At 35.5% G+C, this 21,314-nt stretch overlaps 1 protein-coding gene across 19 annotated transcripts in view; it reads right to left on the reverse strand.

Moving 5' to 3' along the window:
- The window catches only part of ANKS1A (ankyrin repeat and sterile alpha motif domain containing 1A), a 116,879-nt gene that overhangs the window by 2,602 nt on the left and 92,963 nt on the right, over positions 1–21,314 (reverse strand). For 6 of the 19 annotated variants that reach the window (XM_087959818.1, XM_087959815.1, XM_087959814.1 and 3 more), the window contains 12 exons: positions 20,286–20,392; positions 14,033–14,131; positions 11,786–11,935; positions 11,519–11,626; positions 10,546–10,710; positions 9,402–9,527; positions 8,278–8,349; positions 6,919–7,005; positions 6,101–6,238; positions 3,909–4,079; positions 2,204–2,302; positions 983–1,615 (listed from right to left, as the gene is read on the reverse strand). In XM_087959818.1, coding sequence (XP_087815944.1) covers positions 1,496–1,615; positions 2,204–2,302; positions 3,909–4,079; positions 6,101–6,238; positions 6,919–7,005; positions 8,278–8,349; positions 9,402–9,527; positions 10,546–10,710; positions 11,519–11,626; positions 11,786–11,935; positions 14,033–14,131; positions 20,286–20,392 — 1,442 coding nt within the window. In that variant the 3' untranslated portion in view covers positions 983–1,495. Of the gene's footprint in view, positions 1–982; positions 1,616–2,203; positions 2,303–3,908; positions 4,080–6,100; positions 6,239–6,918; positions 7,006–8,277; positions 8,350–9,401; positions 9,528–10,545; positions 10,711–11,518; positions 11,627–11,785; positions 11,936–14,032; positions 14,132–20,285; positions 20,393–21,142; positions 21,296–21,314 lie in introns of those variants that run through there. The other 13 variants (XM_087959826.1, XM_087959824.1, XM_087959823.1 and 10 more) reach the window with 4 other exon arrangements.

Consider the following 21,314-nt stretch of genomic DNA (forward strand, 5'->3'; position numbering starts at 1 on the left):
TGATTTTATACATTAAAAATGCAACCAAGGGAAGTTTATACTTTTGTCAGTGACTAAACCCCAGATGTGAGAAATGTATGGTAATTTACATAAGGTCATTCAGTCGCAGTAACTCTACAGTCTCTGAATAATCTGAAGTGTATGGATTATCACTGGGAAACTTGTGTTTAGTAAAAACAAATTACTTGAAGGACAGTAGGCAAATGTCAGACATCATCTGAACAGAGATGATCTTAGAGTCCATCTCACAAAATAAACTGAATATTTGGAATTGCTGCCCAAAATAGTAGTGGCTATTTAATTCCACAATAATAGCAAAGCTTGCTGCTTTGAAGGAAAGTATTCAGTGAAAAGCCAGTAATTTAAATTCAATCTACCTTTGCATTCTTTTGTTTAAAAGAACTAAATAAAATTTGTATTTAAAAGACCTAAAAAGTCAAATACTATTTACTGGCCTGCCTGGAGAAAGATGAATTATAAATATTTTGAAAACTCCAATGTGCCTGGGATGCTGCACATTTAGGAATATTCTGTATAAAATCTGGATATCTTCTAATTGTTAACCTTGTTTAATACAACATAAGTATACCATCCGTTTTTCCTACCACTTGCCTTGATTTTATACTTTATCAGCTTCTGATCCTTATTTTCAGCAACTAGTGTGTATCTTTGCAAGATGCACTCTAATTAAAGTTCAGGAAATGTGATTGATCAGTTAATTGTAAGTGGATTGCCTAACATGAACAGAAAGCTCTAACAGTAAATCCTACACAGACTGATCAGAAATACTTGGAGAGCTGAAAACATTCCTGTTTAACATTATTTATATCAAATCTGACTCCTAGGAAAAATGAAAGTGCTTAATAGGGGAAATCATGGTTCCTAGTTTATACCATACATTCCGGTATCCAGAAACAGTAAAGAGTGTGAACAGGATTCATGCCAGAAGTCAGGTGAGCAAGAGGTTTGCAAACAATATCGCAGTAATTAGTGTGTTTTGAGATAACAAGTAAAAGAATGCTACAAGGAACAGTTGTGGCCATGTCTTAGTATGGAGATATAAATCTAGATTACAACAGTAGGTACACAAGAGAACAAAGTTGTAGAACCATCCAGTAACAAGAATGCTAAACAGAAAAGCCCTATGGAGTGTTAATCCACTCCATATTCACAGTGTCAACATGAAGAGAAAATCAAAAACACCAGTTGATTTCCCCAAATCCATATACTGAACTCCCACAGGCTTCATTTCTCCCATCTCTCAAGACATCTAAAAACAGCTGACTCTCTCAGTGTGTTACCCTTGTTTCCTTTAGGAGAATTCACAGTGTTCAGTAGAAAGCAGATACAAAAAGCTGTTTAGTCTGATAATCCTATGCTTCTGCCTCTGGTGACACCATGCCTAGTGCCAGCAATGGGGGAAAAGGAAGGTTTAGAACAGCAGGCAGATCAGACTGCAAAGGCACAGTTAGACTGGTTGGATGTAGATTTGTTTTCAGAAGATAGTAGTCTCATACTTAGTGCTGAGGGTCCTCTTGGAATCCTGCTTGGGTTCAACTACCCAGGATACACCAGCATGGGACTGGGAGTCTTGGTCCTCTTCAGATTGCTCCAGCTAAAGAACATTAGAGAAGACAGAACATTTCAGGCAACCTGTTTTCTTTGGAAGTATGAAATCAGGTGCATTTTTAAATCAATGTAGAGAGACGCACAGATTTGGAATGAAAATAGCTAGTCTAGCATTTAAGCATAATATGTGTACATGCATATGGGATATATGTAGGCATCAGAAAAATCTATCAGATTTCCATAAAACAAAAATATAATCAGCTCATTTCAGAATATGAACATGTTAAGAATATGAACAAGATAAAATTTGTTCAAATCATGATCTAGTTACACTTCAGTAAAAAATAACATTGAACTGATTTTCAAGCAAAACATTCCTAGTATCTACTGTACTCATATGTTTTTATAGTTTATTCTCTATCAACAGAACTTTTTTCCCTGCCAAACTGAATCTAATCAGGCCAAATGTGGTTTACACATCTCAAAATCTGCCTTACATAATGTAAAATGGAATTGTAATCCAGAATGGAATAAAGAGCATCAAAACTAAGAAATGAAGGAATCTGAAGGAGATTTGGCACACTTAAAGAAACAAGTTCACAATTAGAAACGTGACTGCAAGAAGGGTAAAGACCTTAACTCCTGGACTAACAGACTGCAGCGGTAGATAGGAAGGACGGTGTGTAGTACAGGTATGACAGTAACAACAGCGATTATCAGAAGGGAGCGGCACCTGAGGAATGGGAGTAAGCAAAACACAGACAGAAGGTAAGAAAGAAGGACAGCAACCAAGAAAGAAATCTTATGGGTTAGAATTCCAGAAGATTTATTTTCTTGTTAGATTAACGAAGACCATTAATGGGATAATCTTGGAATGTTAAAGAATAGAAACTAAGTAGAATTTGTGTATCATTAGTTGTGTGTTTTTGTTGTTCCTATCGGACAACGGGAAGCCTGAGAACAATAATGCTTCTATACATATAAAAAGCATAGATACTGCCAACATAAAAGCCAAAGTCGTTTTTGCAACAAACATAGATTCATGTTAAATGGAAGTGTAGGGATGCCTGAGCAACATCAATTATGAAGAAAAATTAACTTTACAGCGCAGATATTATAAAGACATCATTTTTACTTAATATTTACTGTTTTTGTAACTTCCCATGTTACTGCAAATTAGCAATTTCATGCATAGTTCTTGGAAAATGTGAGACGAAGAGTCGATTAATAAATCCATTTTATCAGTTCACAAGATGAGAAAATATGCCAATGATCAGTAGGTCTCTCTTCCCCATAATGCTTTTTAGAGAGAGCAATTCTATTCTGCCAACATTGGTTAATATATAGTAACTAATGGAAACCAAGGACAATCTCATCCTATCTCTGCTCTCAAATTATATGCATCAAGTAACAATAAAAAAGACAAAACCATAATTTGCACAGATATTATTTTCTTTTTGGCTATATTTGCTTTTAAAACACGTACTTCGAATAATGTTCAACTTCTGCAGTAATTTGCATTCTTTCTATTGTTTGATAACTGATGGTCTATTTTCGCTTCCCTGAAGTGGCTTTATGGGAGGGTAGGCAAACTTTTTAGAAGTGGGCTGCATATTTCAAATTTAAAATGTTTGAATAGTTTGAATCTGAGTTTGAAGTTGGATGCCTCAAATAGTCTTGGACCTGTTTTCAAACTTGAAATAGGCTTTCAAATTCAAAATGCTCAAAATGGCTGGAACAATCTGCCTTGAACTCAAAATTGTTTCAAGGACAGAAATACTTTTAACCCATAAAGCTTTGAGTGGTAAAGGGGCGGACAACATATTTTGGAAGTTGAAAAGCTGCAAAACATAGGGAAAGGGTGCCAATTCTATAAAAAATATTACATTTTTTAAGACATTCCCCTCCCAAGAATAATATATTGTGGGTTTTCAAACATATTCAGTGGGCTATGTGGAAGTATTAAAAGAGCTTGAGTACCACAGGGTGCTCTAGACCAGGGGTCCCCAACATCCAGGCCACAGAGTGGCACTGGGACGTAGCCAACCAGGAATTGGGCCTCACAAGTGAGTGAAACCCCATCAGCACATGCCCGGGATCCACACCGTGCAAGAAACCATGTGCCCCTGGTCAGCAGAAAAAACGCCCTCTGTGGAACTGGTCCCTGGTGTCCAAAAGGTTGGGGGGCCACTGCTCTAGAACATCTGCTGAAATAAAAGATTAAAAAATAATGATCTTGTACAGAAAGCAAACACACTTAGAAAGATAAGTTCAGACATCATTTAAGTTGTTGCATAGTTAGTTCTATAGGAAAGGACAAACGCATTTAATATACATACTGCTGACTTTCTCACGCTGATTCGAGGTTTAGGCACTGGTTTTGAAGATTTTGTTTCTATCATTTCTGCAGTCAAAACAGCTGGAGATTTTGATTTTTGAGCTTGAAGGGCCAACTGGTAGGCTACTTCAAATGCTTGCCCCAATGTCAAAATGATTTCATATGTTAGATTCTTGGAAAAAAGAAACAAAAGATGCACAATATTTAAAATACAGAAAATCTGTTGTATTTTACCAGGGAATCTTTAGGTTTTAAATCTGACATTCGTTTTCAGTTTATTTTATTTATTCAACCAAAAAAATTGGAGCTCCTAAGACAAGTTAGAAACATACATTGCATATGGATCCTTCATATTAGCAGCCAATAATAAATACCTAAAATAACTTTTTAATCCTGAATATCCTCTACACTTTAGAAGGTCTTAATCCTAAAGACCTTCTACAGTGTATCTTCTATTATTAAAAATGAAACAAAGAACTTAGGATACACTTCCAAGAAACTGACTAAATGTTCTCTTATGGAATTAGCCACCATATAATTCCCTTAATATAAAATTTCAGCTGACTAATTCCCTTGGTATTTAACAGTAAGTTGCTCTTTTCAGTAAATGTTAAAGTGCATGTAAAATCCTCCTCAAAGAATGAGTTATTGAAAGTATTGCAAGATTATTTCAATATAGGAATACTATATGTTTTACCTAAAGTAGAAGGGCATATGAGAGAATTAGCAAGTATTTCAACTACAGAGTAATAAATATGAATACTATCTCTGTTCATACATATCTGATTTGGGATTTCCTGAAATCTGATATTTTTGTGTGTATATAATCTTTCACAATATGTCATACAATTCTATATGAGGAAAAATGAATATCAGCCTAGGTTCTTAAACAGCATTTCTCATGGTATCAATTTGAAAGACATATATGTGGTGTGTTAGGTTTGACAGATACCCCACTGTGTCTAAAGTCAGCTGTTCAATTCTGTTGAACCAACCTACATTTCAGCATACAATTTGCTGAACGTAGTCATATTTTAATACAAGATGTAGATATCTACATATGGGAGGAGGTATACACGGGAAGCAAGTGAAAATGTTGTAACCCCCACCCCCTAATGAATCATGTACTTGCATCAGAAATCAAGAAACAAATATGGAAGAGTGAAGCTTATATTGTGATGCTACTGCACCCTCATTAATTTTGTACTGTGGCTTGGAATAGATACCTATAGACATAAATCATATCTGTCTACTCTGAGCACTTTGGGATTTGAACTTTTTGATCAATATGAATGAACAGCACCATCAAAAATGATTTTCCACAGCCAATCAATTCCAATAACGCTCAATTAAAAGGGTTGGATAAAATATTATTAGATATTAATTCTGAGATTGAAATTCAATCTCCTGTTCCAAAGAAAGCTACTGCTGACCACCTTATGAGCAGACTAGGAAGGAAGAACTAATGTTGCATGAAGAAAGAAGAGTCCCTTTGTGAGGAACATGGGTGGTTCTTAAAAATGGTAAATATGAGATATGATAATATAATAAATATAATATATACCAGCCCCCATCCAGCTTTAGAACTCTTCAGTCAGTTTTATTTTTTCCTTCTCTATCCTCCTGTTTCCATGAAGCCCTCCAAAAATAGACAAAGCAATCAGCTTCTGGGGGTTTATGGAGCCCAGGGAAAAAATCCTACCCTCAATATACATGTAACCAGTACTGCTTTTCTTGCCCAAAGACTGATAGTACAGTAGAATAGAACCTAGGGGTACTGTGAGGCAGGCAAAGTTTTTCATCATTTGTGAAGCACCCAGTGTTCCATTTAATGATTCACTTAGTCACTTAACAACTGCATTGGGGAGAGGAGGGGTAGGGGTCACTTAGTAAGATAATTATGTGGGTGCCTCATTTAACAACAGTCACTACTTGCAAATATTATTTTTAAGTATTATGTTTGAAAGTAGCAACAAAATATATTGGCCCTACAATGTGTACTTGGACCTTTCAAATCCAGAGACAATTTCAAGGGAAGGGCCATATATATTACTTGTATTCTTGCATTCTATCACTTGGCATTTAATTCCTGTTCACAGAGGACTTCATTCCAGCCAGTGACTTAACAGATGAACATCATTAAGCAGAATACAAAGCCTCCATAAATAAAGCACTGATTGTTATATTACTTACTACATCAATGGTACTGAAGACATGACAGTAGTGGTGACTAGTCTGCAAATCCTTAGTGATGTAGGCAAATGTACAGAGATCCTCGGGGTCTTGGGCAGCACAAGAGATATTCCGAATTTCATGCTCAGCAATTACATTCTGCCATACATAAACAGTTGTTTTGCTCAATATGTATAGTGAAATTAACACAAGTAAATATTAACAAAATGAAGTTTCACTGCGTTACTTTGTACTTGAATAAAAATCACACACCGTTCACACTGAAATTTGCCTTCTCATTTTACAAACCATTGATCCATATAGCTCAATATTGTCTACATTGCAAAACTACATTTGTAAATGTTGTAGGTGTTCAGGAGAGGCTGGGTTCCCAGGTTTATTGTGTAGTGGCCAGGGACTGGATTTGGGACTTCAGCACAACATTGTTTTGACATCAATTACTACATCCTGTAAGCTTTTATTAAGGGGCACAATATATAGAGGTGGAAGTTGCATATGACTGACCAAGCTTCAGGGTAGCAGCAGGATGATTTAGTTTGAGTTGTCTAATAGCAAGTGTAACAGACAAGTTATAGCTGTGCAACTCCATCAGAAGAGAGAGGACTTGATAAAGAAAAATCAGTCTGAGTATCTTTATAAAAAATTAATCAATTAATTACCACCCATCTCAGCGCAGAGCTACAATTTGTCAGAATACTTTGTCTTTCTACTGATCAGGCTTGAGGATTTGCAGAATAAATTAATATTATATTCATGCTACTACAGCACTATCATTTCTCACTTAAGGCTGGAATACATGAAGGCAAGGATTTTCTTACCTTGTTAGCAGCATCTATGAACTTCACTCCTTTATAAGTAATAGATAATATTATTGTTGGGGTTTTCTTCATATGCTCAGTTGATTTCTTTATAAAAGTAGAAAAAAACCAAGACACAGATTAAATAATTTCTCAAGAATGGAGACCATGTGCACAAAAGATTTCAAATTCTCTCACTTCAGTTTAAATTTTCAGTTCCATAAATTAGATATTTTATAGAGCTGCATTTTTCAAATCTGGAATGCAGTGAAATATTATATAATAAAAGAAACAAATCTAAATTATTGAGTTAAAAATGCTGAAAATTAATTATCTTTATTTGTAATCAAAGAACATTGACACATAGAAACTGAAATGGAGTGACAGACTGTAGTATATCATGAGAGACAACAATGTCAATTTAACAATGTTGGAATACTTTTAGAAATTGCAGTTGACCTGTGGACTAGGGGGAAAAGAATAATTTCCTTTTCTAAACTTTTATGACTATTATGAAACCTTTGTGCAAGTCAAATAAAAGAAACAGCATAAAGTACTGATTCATCTCCCCCCATCAGGGCTTTTGCAAGAAGATGCTGTTAAATCTCCCAGCAAAGATGAAGAAAAAACATCAACAATGCCTAAACTATAGAAATGAAATATTAGCAAAGTGGCAGTTGAAAAGGTTTTTCCATACAAGCCCACCATAATTCAGATGAAACTAGAATTATCATTTTGCAAATCTATGTCAAATATTTGCTATTTCAACTCAAACCAAAGATACTGGCCAGAAATATTGAAAAAATTTCCAATTGAAATTATTCTCTATCAACCATATTCTTAAAAAATTAACTTGTATAATCAAGGGGGCTAGAAAGCTTCCAAAGAATATTTACTGTATGCCAACATTTTAAGTGGAAACACTTCATAAACACTTCTATAGAAATTAAAATAGGTTCTAGTTTTAATGGAAATGCAATATGCCAGGAACTTGCAATAAAGCCCTTAAAAATGTAGTCTAGATACTCTTGAGATTAGTCAAGTTAAGATAATTACAGATCTGAGGATCAGTGCAAAATGATTCATAATTTGTGCTTGAAGATCTTTATTGCTGCTGGAACACACTTGTTACAATTTGGGTTTTTAAAATGTCATAAGTGACCAGGGCTTGAAAAGAGACTTCAAAATACTTTAAAGGTTTATCCTGAATCTGTTAAACAGAATGGCCAAATGGTAGCTTAGGATAATGAAACTAAAAAAGTATTAGGATTTAATAAGTTTATTCTACATCCTGAGCAGAATCTTCAATTATGGAGTTACACATGACATAATTAATTTTTCCCTTGGTATCGAAAGAATTTTTATAAATAGCATACCTACCCTCATTTTTGCACAGGCATCCTGTGTAGATTCTGTTCCTCGAAGATCTTTGATTAACATGGACCCTAGATACTGTTTAAAGCAGGAAAATAGTAAGTACTTGATAGTATAATTATTTGTACATATAAGGTCAGCACAAGGAAACAGAACAACTCAATGAGTAGGCCATAGTAGTTTATTGTTATTCCTCTGTTTAGAAGAATCTTGCCAGACTAATTGCATTCTCTGGGGAACATTCTAAGGCAGGTGTGTCAAACTCATGTCGTCACGGCAGTATCACATGACATATTGGGACTTTTCTCCCCTTCGCTAAACCGGGTGGGGGGTGGGGCCAGCATGTGACGCATTTGGCACATGGGCCATGAGTTTGATACCCCTGCTCTAAGGGCTTCAAGAGCTGGCCTCTATCGCTTCCTATCATGGAGGCTCCATCTTAAATTGTTTCTTCATTTCCTCCTACTCTAGCTGGAGATTCTGCCACATCAGCTGATATTAACTTTGTATGTTTAGTAAACTTAACTAAACTAAGTAGCAATCAGTTAATTCTCAATTCTTTATTCTAAATTCTGAATTCTTTATTGGCCAAGTGTGATTGGACACACAAGAAATTTGTCTTGGTGCAAATGCTCTCAGTGTACATAAAAGAAAAGATACATTCGTCAAGAGTCAAGAATCAGAAGGTACAACTCTTAATAATAGTCATAGGGTACAATAAGCAATCAAATCATACTAGGAAACAGTCCATATAAATCGTAAGGATACAAGTGACAAAGTTACAGTCATACAGTCACAAGTGGAAGGGGATGGGTGATAAGGAGTGATGAGAAGATTAATAGTAATGGTAGTGCAGACTTTGTAATTAGTTGGACGGTGTTGATGGACAGTATTTGTTTAGCAGAATGACGGCGTTCGGGGAAAAATTGTCCTTGTGTCTAGTTGTTCTGGTGTGCAGTCCTCTATAGCGTCATTTTGAGGGAAGCAGTTGAAACAGTTTATGTCCAGGATGTGAGGGGTCTGTAAATATTTTCACAGCCCTCTTTTTGACTCATGCAGTATACAGGTATAAATATTTATGAGGACCTCAAAATTATGCAACATAGTACAAAAATCAAGAATATACTTACATTGGCTTCATACTCACAGGACTCAAATATAAGCTTCTCTGGCTGATGCTGCCAGTGCTGTACAGGAGCATAGGGAGTTGCCAGACTAGGAGGTCTGAGTGTAAGCTTCGATTCACGATGTTCCTCCTACAACACAAATAACTGTTCAAATCAGAACTTTTCATTAGGAACTAAGAAATAAATAAACTAACAGATTACATCTATTTCAAGTCATATATATCTAAATATAACTATACACACTCACACATATGTTTATGTATACAAATAACTACAGCTATGCAAAAAGTATATAAAATAATCACACTAAAACATTTAAATGAAAATTGTTACTTAAAGGCTTAGTGAAAATCAGGATTTCAAACACTTCAACAAAGGTGAGTATGATGTTACTTTGAGAAATTCTTAAAATTTTCAAAGTTTTAGGCTATTGATGAAAACTCCAACCAGAGTTACCCTGTGGTAAATTGGAGGGCCAGTAAAATGTATAAACAAAACAAATAAATAAAATGTGGAACTACTGACTTAACTGGTTCTGCAAATGTCCTATGGAAGGAATAGTTAAAAGTCCTATTCCGAGCACGATGGCTTTACAGAATGGATTGAGATAGCTAATTTGATAAACTGTGATCACAGTTCAACAACTTTTTGATAACTGCTACTTTAAAAACTGTTGTGTAACTAAAACATACATTCTTCTGTATAATTATCAACCCTGTGATCACACAATACCTGCTCCCTTTGATGAACTAAAATTGCCTCCAGGCACAGTGCCAAGGCCAAACAATACAAGATACAGAGACAGAATTAATTGGCTACTCCACTAGAGGAGGAAACAATCAATCATTTCCATCCCCAGATATGGTGTCAAAAAATAACTAGTCAGAACTAGTCATTCCCTTCCCTTTAACACCCTTTTTGGAAATATACACAGATTACTGCTGTTGTTTTTACAGTGAATATCTTGATACTATAGCCACATTCTCCAGCCAGAGAAACTGATACAGATACTGCAAGACTGGGCACTTTTTCTATGAAGGCTGCTGCTCTGTAGTATAACTGTTTTTGGTTTGCTACTTCTTAAAGTAAACAATAATCTCCAAAGATAAGTTATCAAAATGATTTAAGGGGCTCAGATTCTTCTGACCTGTGTCCTAAACTTCTCTGTTCTTGGATAAGATGCAATATCATGGATGTTCTCATGTCTCTTCTTCCCAGCATCTTCCAAAGGCAGCAGGAGGTCTGCAGACCTCCCTGTGCAGGAGTCACTCTGGCTCAGAGGTGAAGACGTCTGGGATATCAAATCCTGGCACTGAAATTCAAGAAATTGACATTTTTAAAAAACTTGTATGCATACCAAGTAGTTGGCAATATCTATATAAATTGTGTATTATTATGACCATTATTAAAATATATATGCAATCAAGCCACCTAGGCTCTCAATGGCTTGTAGCAATATAAATTATATTAAAATATCCATAGTTAAGGGGGGGGGGGGAAACACCCACCAATAATATCACAAAACAGTAAAATACTATCAAAACAAATCAAAATGATCAAGAACCAATAAATACAAATGAAACATTGATGGCTAACAATAATTCCTTGACGATGTTCAGAAAAACGTGATCTTTTTTGCTAGCTTCTGCAAGGCCAGAAGTTTTCTGGTCTCACCCTTTGCACTTCTCAGAATGAGAATGCCAGTAGGAGGTGCCTTTGATTAAGCCAGCAGTCCCCAAATGGAGCACAAGCTACCTTCCACTCAAACACACTCGAGCAAGTGGAGCTTCGTCATGTGCATGCATGCTTGCCCAAAAATTTCAAATAAACCATGGCCTGGTATTGGGCCACAATCCCAGGGTTGGGGACCCTTGAAGTAAGCAATTCTGGAATTACCTTGTGCCAAACTACATAAAGTTTCATGTATCAAATTTAGCACTTTGAATTCCACTTTTTAGTGAGATGTTTTTAAGGAAAAGGTATTTATTTTGCAGACCTTCTTTAGCTTTTTTTTAAAAAAGAATCTGAATGAGTAACAAGACCCCTAAACACAACCATGGTACTATTCTTCACAGTTCTCTAAGCTATTACCGAGCAGACATTGAAACATGAAAACTCACTCTTAACTGAGAGAACCTTGGTGGTTTCTGTGGGGGTTCCTCATATGGTCTGTCTGCCAGAGAGGCTATAATACGTTTACGGTGGCCAAGAAGATTCACTTTGAGTACCTGCAGAGATGGAAAAAATTAGCATATATTGTTACAAAAGATTATCATGCTCTGGCTCTCCATCCTTTCCCTCAAACAGTTCCAATGCTAAGGTTTATTCTAACACAGTGAACATACAGATTTTGATCTGATCTAGAATTCAATAAAATATTAACTTACGTTTACTAATTCTAGCTCCCAGAGGTTTTTCACTGAGTCTATAGAACTATAGCCACTTGACAGAAATGACTGAATGTAATCTTGAAGCCCCAAGGAATCAAGCCACGCAGGAACTGAAGGTTGAGTACCATCATAGCCTAGAGATTTCACCTGTGAAGAACACGAAGAATACAGCATTATAACTTAACAGCCGTTAAAACATTTTAGATATTTCAATGCAATTGTTAGGTTGCACTCAACTATGCAAGGCTTTTTAAACAAAAGATATAAATAATTTGTACTAAGTAGAAATAAATCATTGGGCAAATGATTTAATTTAATTGTATCTCAGTGGCTCTTTTTCTTTTCCATAAAGTATTGATAGAGTATCAATTTTGGAAAGCAAAATATGTTTTGCCAGTATGTTAACTTTCTGTTCCAAGATGCTACCCAAATAGCTTTTGCATTAGACAACAAGTATACATATTTTTCTGTTCAATCTCTCTCTCTCTCTCTCCCTCCCCCCCTCTCTCCCTCCCCCCCTCCCTCTCTCCAGTTCTTTTCTATAGAAAGAGGGAAAGCAGTGTCATACACTGTTTAGTTAGTCACACAATTCCCTTATCAATCTGAAGTCAAATCGATTTTAGGTGATAAATAGAAAGAGGGAGATCTGAAGTCAAATATACTTCCGAACAGGCCCAATGGGAGAAGAGCCTAGAGACTCCTAGTGTGGGTATGGTACAATAGTGCCCCCTAAAGTGTGAATGAAATTAGATAATGTTAATATTGTTTCACAATAGTTGTGATGACTGTAACTATTGCTTTTAATTCTGGAGTAAAAATAGACTTGGAGAATATTCCTTTATCTGTTCAATAATCTATTGAACCTAAAGAAACTCACAATCTCCCCCCCTCTCTCCCTCTCTCTCTCTCTCACACACACTTCTTGTTCGTCATAGTGGCTAAAATTGAGATATTACATCTTTGGAACTGAATGTAACTTCATTTACTTTTATTAACTACAGCCTTCTGGAATTCAAGGAAAACAAGCAGATTTGTGCAATAATACAATATACTTTAGTACTGCCTAACGACCAGGAAGTTGTCTAAAATTGCTGAAAGAAGAAACAATTTTCTTAGGCTCTAAAGAAAAATCTGGATCATAAATTCTTCACAAGAATTGTCATGTTCCCAAATCTGATACCATGATATCTTGCTTTGAAACTTGGAACTGCATAAATATCGGAGGAAAGGATAACAACAGCAAAACATGAAAAATGTAAGTGTATATGTGTGTGTGCGCGGGGGGGGGGTGGGGGGTGGGGCTGTAATTACTTCTTATACTATTTTCTGCCAGTCTTCTGGGCAAGCTATGTTTGAAGATACCCTGTTTTCCAGCTCACTTAATGCCAGCTGCTGCAGCCATTCAGGAAATAAACACCTAGAGACACGGTTTTAACTTCCAGCAGTCTTCCTTTTCATGTGAATGTCTATGGCCATGCATAGGCCATGCCTGTTCTAGTTATGTTATGAACAAAATCCCCACAACAGAAAACTAATGTTAGAGGGTATGATATGATTTGCTCTTATCTCTTATTTATGCATTATTTTCAAAATATACTTTTTAAGAAGCAATAACTTTTTTATTGTATCCATTAACTCCATAAGCTGTATACAGAATTGTGTCAGAACCTGTTTGATTCTCCAGTTGAATCCCGGGATACTGTCTCAAAAAAAACCTTGATTTAAGAAGGAAAGTACATGACAAACTCTTTATGATTCTACACCAATTTGACGTACATGAAAAAAATGCTACTTTTATGCTTTCTCAAAAAGTGACAATATTGAACAAACATAGTGTTATAGTGACATCGGAGAAAAGCAGTTCAAAGTTCTCACCCATACACGAAGCTCAGAATGACCCCAGGTTGCAACAGACAGCTGTTGTTAGAGGTCTTAATTAATATTGATGCTTTGAAATTAGGCTGAAGCCTATATGAAAGCAGCCTGAAGTCTGCAGGTTACCCCGCATCTGCAATAATTTCAAATTTACTTAAAAGTAATGCTAAATATTTAACATTAGTTGTAACATACTTTTCCTGTTTGGGGGTTTTACTCATTTTTTGTGTTTTATTGTCAAATCTAGTCTGTGACCAAAATAAACTCTATTTTAATATTTAAGAAATGTCTTGTGGTTTTCTATCCGTTATTACACTGACATTAAAACACACTTTTTTTCTGTACGTAAACATAGATTGTTATTTTAACCTTAGGAAGGGAACGTGCTGCTTGGAGAAGTTTTCTGCGATGTTGTGGATCACTAATACCAATTTCCCGAAGATCCTGATCTTCCATAACATTACATCCCTACAGAGAACAAGAAAATGACATAGTTAGAAATACAATTTTGTTTAAGACTAATAAATGCAGGACTTATTATGAAACACAGAATTCAACTTCGTGAAAATCTTAAAAGTACAACCATAACTATGCATATTCCGACAAGCTTAATATTCTATTCCAGATACCAGTAAAATTTGAAAATAAGGTATTAAGTGACAGAGACATACAACAAATGTTACGTAGTCTAATAGAAAACAGGGGGTTAAATTTAACCCTCTTCTCAACCTGAGCTACTTTAAGATATGAAGTCAGACGTTCTAAGTTGCCAAGTTTAAGAAACTAGTGTAGTACTCCAGCAGTACCAAACTTGAAACTGCATTATCAACCAATTGCCTATCCTGAATTATAGGGTTTATTATTTGGTTTCCTCTATTATAGGAACATAACCCTAGTGATCTGCACAAATACCTTCAGACTGACACAAAGAGAAACAACTTATAAGAGATTATATAATAAACAATATATTAAATTGGGATAAACACAGGAAAAGAATCAGTCCAGACTTACCATTTCTGGGCTCAGTATTAAATATTTATTTTGACAAATAGGAAACTATCAAGAAATTACAGAGAGCCAGTTGGTTTAGTGGTTAAGACACCAGGGTAGAAACCAGGAGACTGAATTCTAGTCCTGCCTTAGGCAGGAAAGCTAGCTGGGTGACCTTGGGCCAGTCATTCTCTCAGCCCAACCCATCTCACAGGTTCTTGCGGAGAAAGGAGGAGGAGGAAAAAGTATTATGTAACAAATGAATAAAATAACATGATTTCTTTAAATAATGTGCAAAGAACCTGGGGAACCAATAGGAAAACTTTAACCACGTGTCCAAGATAGACATTAATGTTTCTCCACTCTCTACATTTGTACAAATAGCAGTTGCGAGCATGATTAGGATTGATGAGGCTTTCCCCATGTTTGTCCCGATTCAAATTTCCCCAGTTGCTAATTGTGCCTTTAAAAAAAATAAATATGCATATTTAATTTTCCTAAGAGAAAAAATCCAGTACATGCTTTATGTGATTTTAATTAGAGAAAATGTCGTGAAATGGATAGCTTTAATTTGACTCTCATTGTGGGTGCAAAAAGAACTGGTATGGTCCCATGGCCTGGCATGGGATCAAATAATTCTGCTGAACTTCCTATATCAAGTAAGAGAAGACATGGCATGTGAGCTGGATGGAATCTGTCCCTGTAGTATATATGATCAGAGAAAAAGGAAAGTTCAATACTGAAAGTATCCCAGCGCAGTGGTTCCCAACCTTTTATTCACTACAGACCCCCTTTAAATACCTTTTATGGCCACAGACCCCCAAGACTTATGATTTAAATTACAACATTTCTTCAAGCCTTCACTGAACCCTTGGGATGACAGCCCACCCCTGCCCCCTGCCCCAGGGATCTGCAGACCACAGGATGAGAACCCCTGTACTAGCATATGGAATGTCAGCGCTGTGAACCAAAAGAAACTAGATTTTGATGGAGTAGAAATGTCAAGATCTAACACTGACATTCTGGCAAACTGTAAAAAGAAATCTCTTGGAATGAACTATTCCACATCAGAGGAGCATCAGACCTTTTACTGTTAGATGCAAGAATCATTACAGGTAGTCCTCAAGATACAACCGTAATGGAGCCTGCCCATTATGGTTGCATGTTGTGATAGCTGTAAAGTGAGACATCGGTGCTTCATGACCAGCACTCCCTGGTCTCCATGATGTGGCCATTAAAAGAATGTGCTAGTCATTAAGCAAAGCACAGGAATCCTCAGGCGTAGGGGAGAACCTGGGAAGCCGAGCACAGACCAAGGATATAACTTTGTTTTGGAAACAAGCATTTGCTTTTGAAACAACATCAAAACAAAGTAATCATAATTGTGATTAATTGTAACTTTTAATTGAACTACATTATTACTACTACTTTTTATTGTGTATTGTTGTACTGTAGGTATATATGTATGTTGTACCCATTTGGCTGTTGGCGTTGGCTGTTACTTCCCATGACATGGTGCTTAGAATTCATTCACTGAAGCCTCCCATACTTTCTTAGACAGCCAGGAAACACTTATCAGTCTGCTTTCTTAAGAATATGTTTCCAAAACTGGATTAATCAAAGAAGTCTCTGGGGCTAAATCTTGATTCATTGACATCTAGTTGAAGACATAGGAAGTGCTCAATGTCTTCCTGTGAACACTTCCCAGAGCAGGAAAGGACATCTTTCAATAAATCCCTAGATACTCTCCATTTGATTTCTGCTTGGAATAAAGCTTTGGATGTAGAGTGTATTCATGTATGGGCAACTTTTTTGCTCCAAACACTGTCTAGAAAAAGTGAGGAATAAAGGTTGGATCTTTGAATTGCACTGGAAACTTATGGCAACCATTGCAAGCACAGATGTAACAAGTTTGTGGCATCTGGCCCCAATTACACATAGTCCATTGCATTTTGTGCTTACTCTATTTCTGAATGGTCTTTCAAGGAAGCCCTGTGTAAAATGCATTGCAAGAGTTCAACCAGGAGATTAAAATTTATAACTATGAAAACCCTCAGATCAATTATTGCCCATATAGTATATCCTATGGTAAAAACTGAAAATCAGAGTTGCACAGATGGGACGCTCTGGATTCTTTTACTATCCCAATACCTTAGAACCACAGATGTTCCATTGGTGGAAATAAAAAGTTGTTTATCAGCCTGTCTTGAGTGATAGATTGGCTAAGTAAACTGGTAAAATACTGGACTGAAATGACAACTGTAATTTACAGTTCACTGTATGACTACAATTTGATGAATTGTTTCTGCCAAATACATCTGAATTAGCCTTTCAGGTCTTCCTCATAGTGTCTGAATTTTATACAACAAATAGGAGCCTAGCGAGATATTTCCTTCTTTTCCCCAGTATATTTGTTACCAATGTTATCCATGAATGGGAGAGGAATGTGGTATATTACAAAAACCATGCTTGACTTAATGTGTCTATAAAAACATAATTCTTCCCTAGCATTGAGAAAAGAAAAGGGCAGTTGACTGTTCCTTTCTTTGACCCAGAATTTAATTTTCCCACTTACTATATGAATTGCCTAATTTAAATGGACCGTAAATGATTTGACCTATTCATTACTCTCTAAGATCAAACCAAGGACTATTCACATGTTATGTTACATGTTGAGAAACGCAGTAATTGCACTAGAAACATCACTTTCAATTTGGTTACATCTATCAGGAAACCATAAGGTTCATAATATTCAATATTTACAGAGTATTATGCAAAATGCATTTTACACAATCCTCTTACTACCTATTATTTTTTTTATTTTAATTTTGTTGGAATCAAAACTATTTTCAAGTTTTTGAAAATTAACACTGGAAGGTATAATAGTAGAGTGCAATCTATTTTAATCTCAAAATAAAGCAGAATATTTCAAGAATTCCTTTCTGATTTTTCTTGTAAATATATAAATGTAAAGTATATCCCGCTGACTCTATGTTGACATAGTAGGAAATTTCTCAACATTAAGGACAAAATATACACATATTTTAGGCAATGTTATTTATGACAAAAACTGAATTATGTTTTATCATTCTATGAAAATAAGCTAACTTAATTTATATTATGGCTGAAGCAATTAGCTTAATAGCCATCTGGCAAAATGAAAATCATTACTCAATGTACTCAGCTACCTTATATATCAGTGAGATTTAATGTAACTCCTTTGTGCCAATTCTTTAGAATTATATAACTTTAAACTCCCTAACAAAACCTTGAAAAATTAGATTGACAAAATATGAAACAAGGGACCATAACTTTCTAGAACATTTCTCCCAATTTAATTTAAGGTATCAGCCCATAAAGTACTTACTATTTATTAATTATTAAGTTCAATATAACTTATTTTTTAAAAATATTATGGTTCTTTTATGAAATCTATTAACAATATTGAGAATGAATACTTTGGTCAACAGTAGCTTCTATAATAAATGTCTCTAATATGGGCAGTTGGGATCCATGTCCAGATTCATCCAAGAAAGAATACTAAAGACATGAAAGTGAGAAGAAAATCCAATGTTGGGTTTGTGTAATTCTTCATTTGTATTTAGTTCTACTTTAAATATCTGCAAAATGCAGATATTCATCAATTAGAATTTCCAACATATTTTTATTTAAGAGAGAAGAGAGACGGCTAAAGTAACTAAATTGAACTGGTACATTCTTACTTTGTGCACAGGAATCAAAACTGTTAGCCAAATATTGAAAGTTCACAAATGATTTCTTAAGGGAAGGGGACATTTTCTATTCTTAATCTAGGGCTAATTAAACAAAATAAAAATATATTTATATATTTATATTTTTGTGTGTGCGTGCAAAAAATTACTGCATACATTTTTACAACAGAACAGCCTCCAAAATGCAGAGAAGAATTTAAGTGTATTGTTCCTGTTGTATTTAACAAATAATATGAACACCAAAAGAATACTGTAGTGTAGAGTATATATGTTTCCAAAGTTTTAAAAAGATTAAAAGATTGCTTGCTAGGACTAGAAAACATCTCTTCTGATTTCAGCACAAATAATAACTAAGAAAAGTGCATATGTCTCTGTATGTGTGCATGTGTTAATAGGAAATATAAATATTCTTCACTTCATCTTTTTTAGAAAAAAACTTAAATATTCAAAAGCTTTCCTAAAGTGTTGGAGTGGGAAATTACTAAAACAACTGGAATCTTGATAAATATGTGTGCTCTAAAGCTAATACACCAGGTCAATAATTGAATTTTAAAGATTGCTTAAACTCATCTAATGTTAAAAAACTAGATTTAAATACATACAAAAATTTTATAAACAATATCTAAATTACTTAGATGTCTTCCTCTAACATCTGTTCACCTATCCCAATTTTGGCATGATTTACCAAACTTCATAATACAACAGAACAGTCATAAACAAAATGAAAATATTTTCATTCCAGTTTGCTTATCCAAATGTAACTGGATAATTAGAAGGCAAAACCTTGAAATAATATGTTACAAAACTAGCTACATTCTGTCCCTATCACTTCCTAAAGTGATGGTTTGACCACAGAAATAGGCAGAATTAAAGCAGTGTTCTGGAAAATAGTATAGTGTAATCTGGTTCATCCCACCCCCCCAAAGTAATTCAAAAACCTGTTTCAAAGATGGAATTTCACTAAATTTTACTGAATATATTCTACACTGAAGGATTTGCAAATGTGTATTTTATATACTGAAGATTGATAATTCACCATCTCACAATACTTTCCCCATGGTTAAATGTAAAAAAAATGACAAGGCAATTATATTAAATCACATTATCTCATAGTAATCTTCCTTTCTGTTGTGCCAATGAATGAGTACAAATTATCTAGATGCTGATAACTAGTGTTCAGCAATATCAACTATACAAATGACATTGTTTTAAGAGAAGAAATGAATACCAATGCAGATAAATGTGTATTTTTCATCTTAATTAGGATGACTAGGGCTAAAGCTTCTTTTCTCCCAATAATCTTGTTCTTAAATATTAAGCTTAGCAATGAAAACAGAATCTTTAAAAAAGGAAATATATTTACATCCAGAGTAAGTGTATAAAATATACTGGAGATTAGATACATTTGTTTTCATAGTATTTAGCATGCGGTATATATTTGAACATTGCAGGCGTTTATCAAGCAAGCACCTAAGTATATAAATCAATACGGCAGTGATATATCTTCTCAAATTGATGGACTGCTGAAATTGCACTAAAGTGTGAGTACTTTAGGGGCTGAATTACTTCAGATATGTTTGGAATATGTTGGCATATCCATTTAAGGTCAATTCTCCACCTGCACTACTTCGTAGATGTCTATACAACTATCTTTAATGAGAATCACTCTTGAACATCAAATTTACACAGGACAAATCTACACTCTAAAAAAGAGAGTCCAGCATTTATTGTCAGTCAGGCCTGTTCAAACTTTTTAATCCAAGAGTCAAACATCGTGAAAATATGCCTGTAGGATAGATAACCATGTTATACTTTTCTCAATCGATTTGAATATATTTTTTCAAAATCAATGGACTTGTTCAACAACACCCTTGTCATAGATTGTCAGGTAATTTACTCACCAGGAAGCAGACATCATCGAAGCCATTGAGAAGCAGTTTACTTTCATACTGCTGTAAACCGATGGACTCCAGCCACTCCCCAACACTCTGCTCCAGCATCCGTGAACCTGATGAAAAAGGAATCGGCAGACGCTTGAAAAAGGAAAACCCATTAAGGCGGTAGCAGCGGCACTCTGAGGAAGAGAAGTGGCATTGCCACATCATCGTCATTATCATAAAGGAGCCAAACCAGGGCCAGAGCACAATTAGATGGCAGACAGCTCCTCTTCCACACACCGACCATGAACAATAAGCTTCTGTCCTGTTCAATTTAGAGCATTAATTTGACTCTCAGTTATACTTAAAACTTGGAATCCAGGTTGTTTACAACTGTCCCTGTGGTCCAAGCATTACATGCATTGATTTCCTGGCTTGAGGTGTGCTTCTCGCCAGGTGTACGCATTCCAAACCTCACAAAAATCTTGGTCAGCTCACTCTTTCATCTGCAGGGGCTGTAAACTTTCCAAAGCAGAGCAAAGCATTCCAAGCCGGAGCTAGTAACAAGAGCATCCAGCTCACAAATACACTTAGCCCAGCAGACGCATTCATGCAACTTCAACTTGAGATGCATTACTTCAGATTCATTACCTTGTGCAATAGTAAGGAAAACTGTTAGCACTGGAGATGCAAAGCAGTTAGAAAGAAAATACATCTTCATGCAGTTGAAAGAAGCAAACAGACACAATAGGAGTTCGGAAAAGCAACATCAGCCAGATTAATGAGCAGCTGTCCAAAGAAGACATGCAACACACACACACACACACACACACACACACACACACACACACACACTGCAGTAGAAGAATAGAGACTTATACTTTTTTTCCCCCAACAGTCCCGAAACAGGCAAACCATGATAAGGATTCTTCTTTGTTATTTTACTACAAGGAGCAGAGGCATAATTGATAAGCCTAAGCTCAGAAGTCCTGCCACTGTCACTTTACTACCTATCCAGATATATGACATTTTGACAGCCTGTACTGATTGAAC

The sequence above is a fragment of the Notechis scutatus genome, chromosome 3 (genome assembly GCF_049901735.1).
Source record: "Notechis scutatus isolate UNSWTSFEM ecotype Mainland chromosome 3, rNotScu1.2, whole genome shotgun sequence".
In the NCBI taxonomy this organism is placed as follows: Eukaryota; Metazoa; Chordata; class Lepidosauria; order Squamata; family Elapidae; genus Notechis; species Notechis scutatus.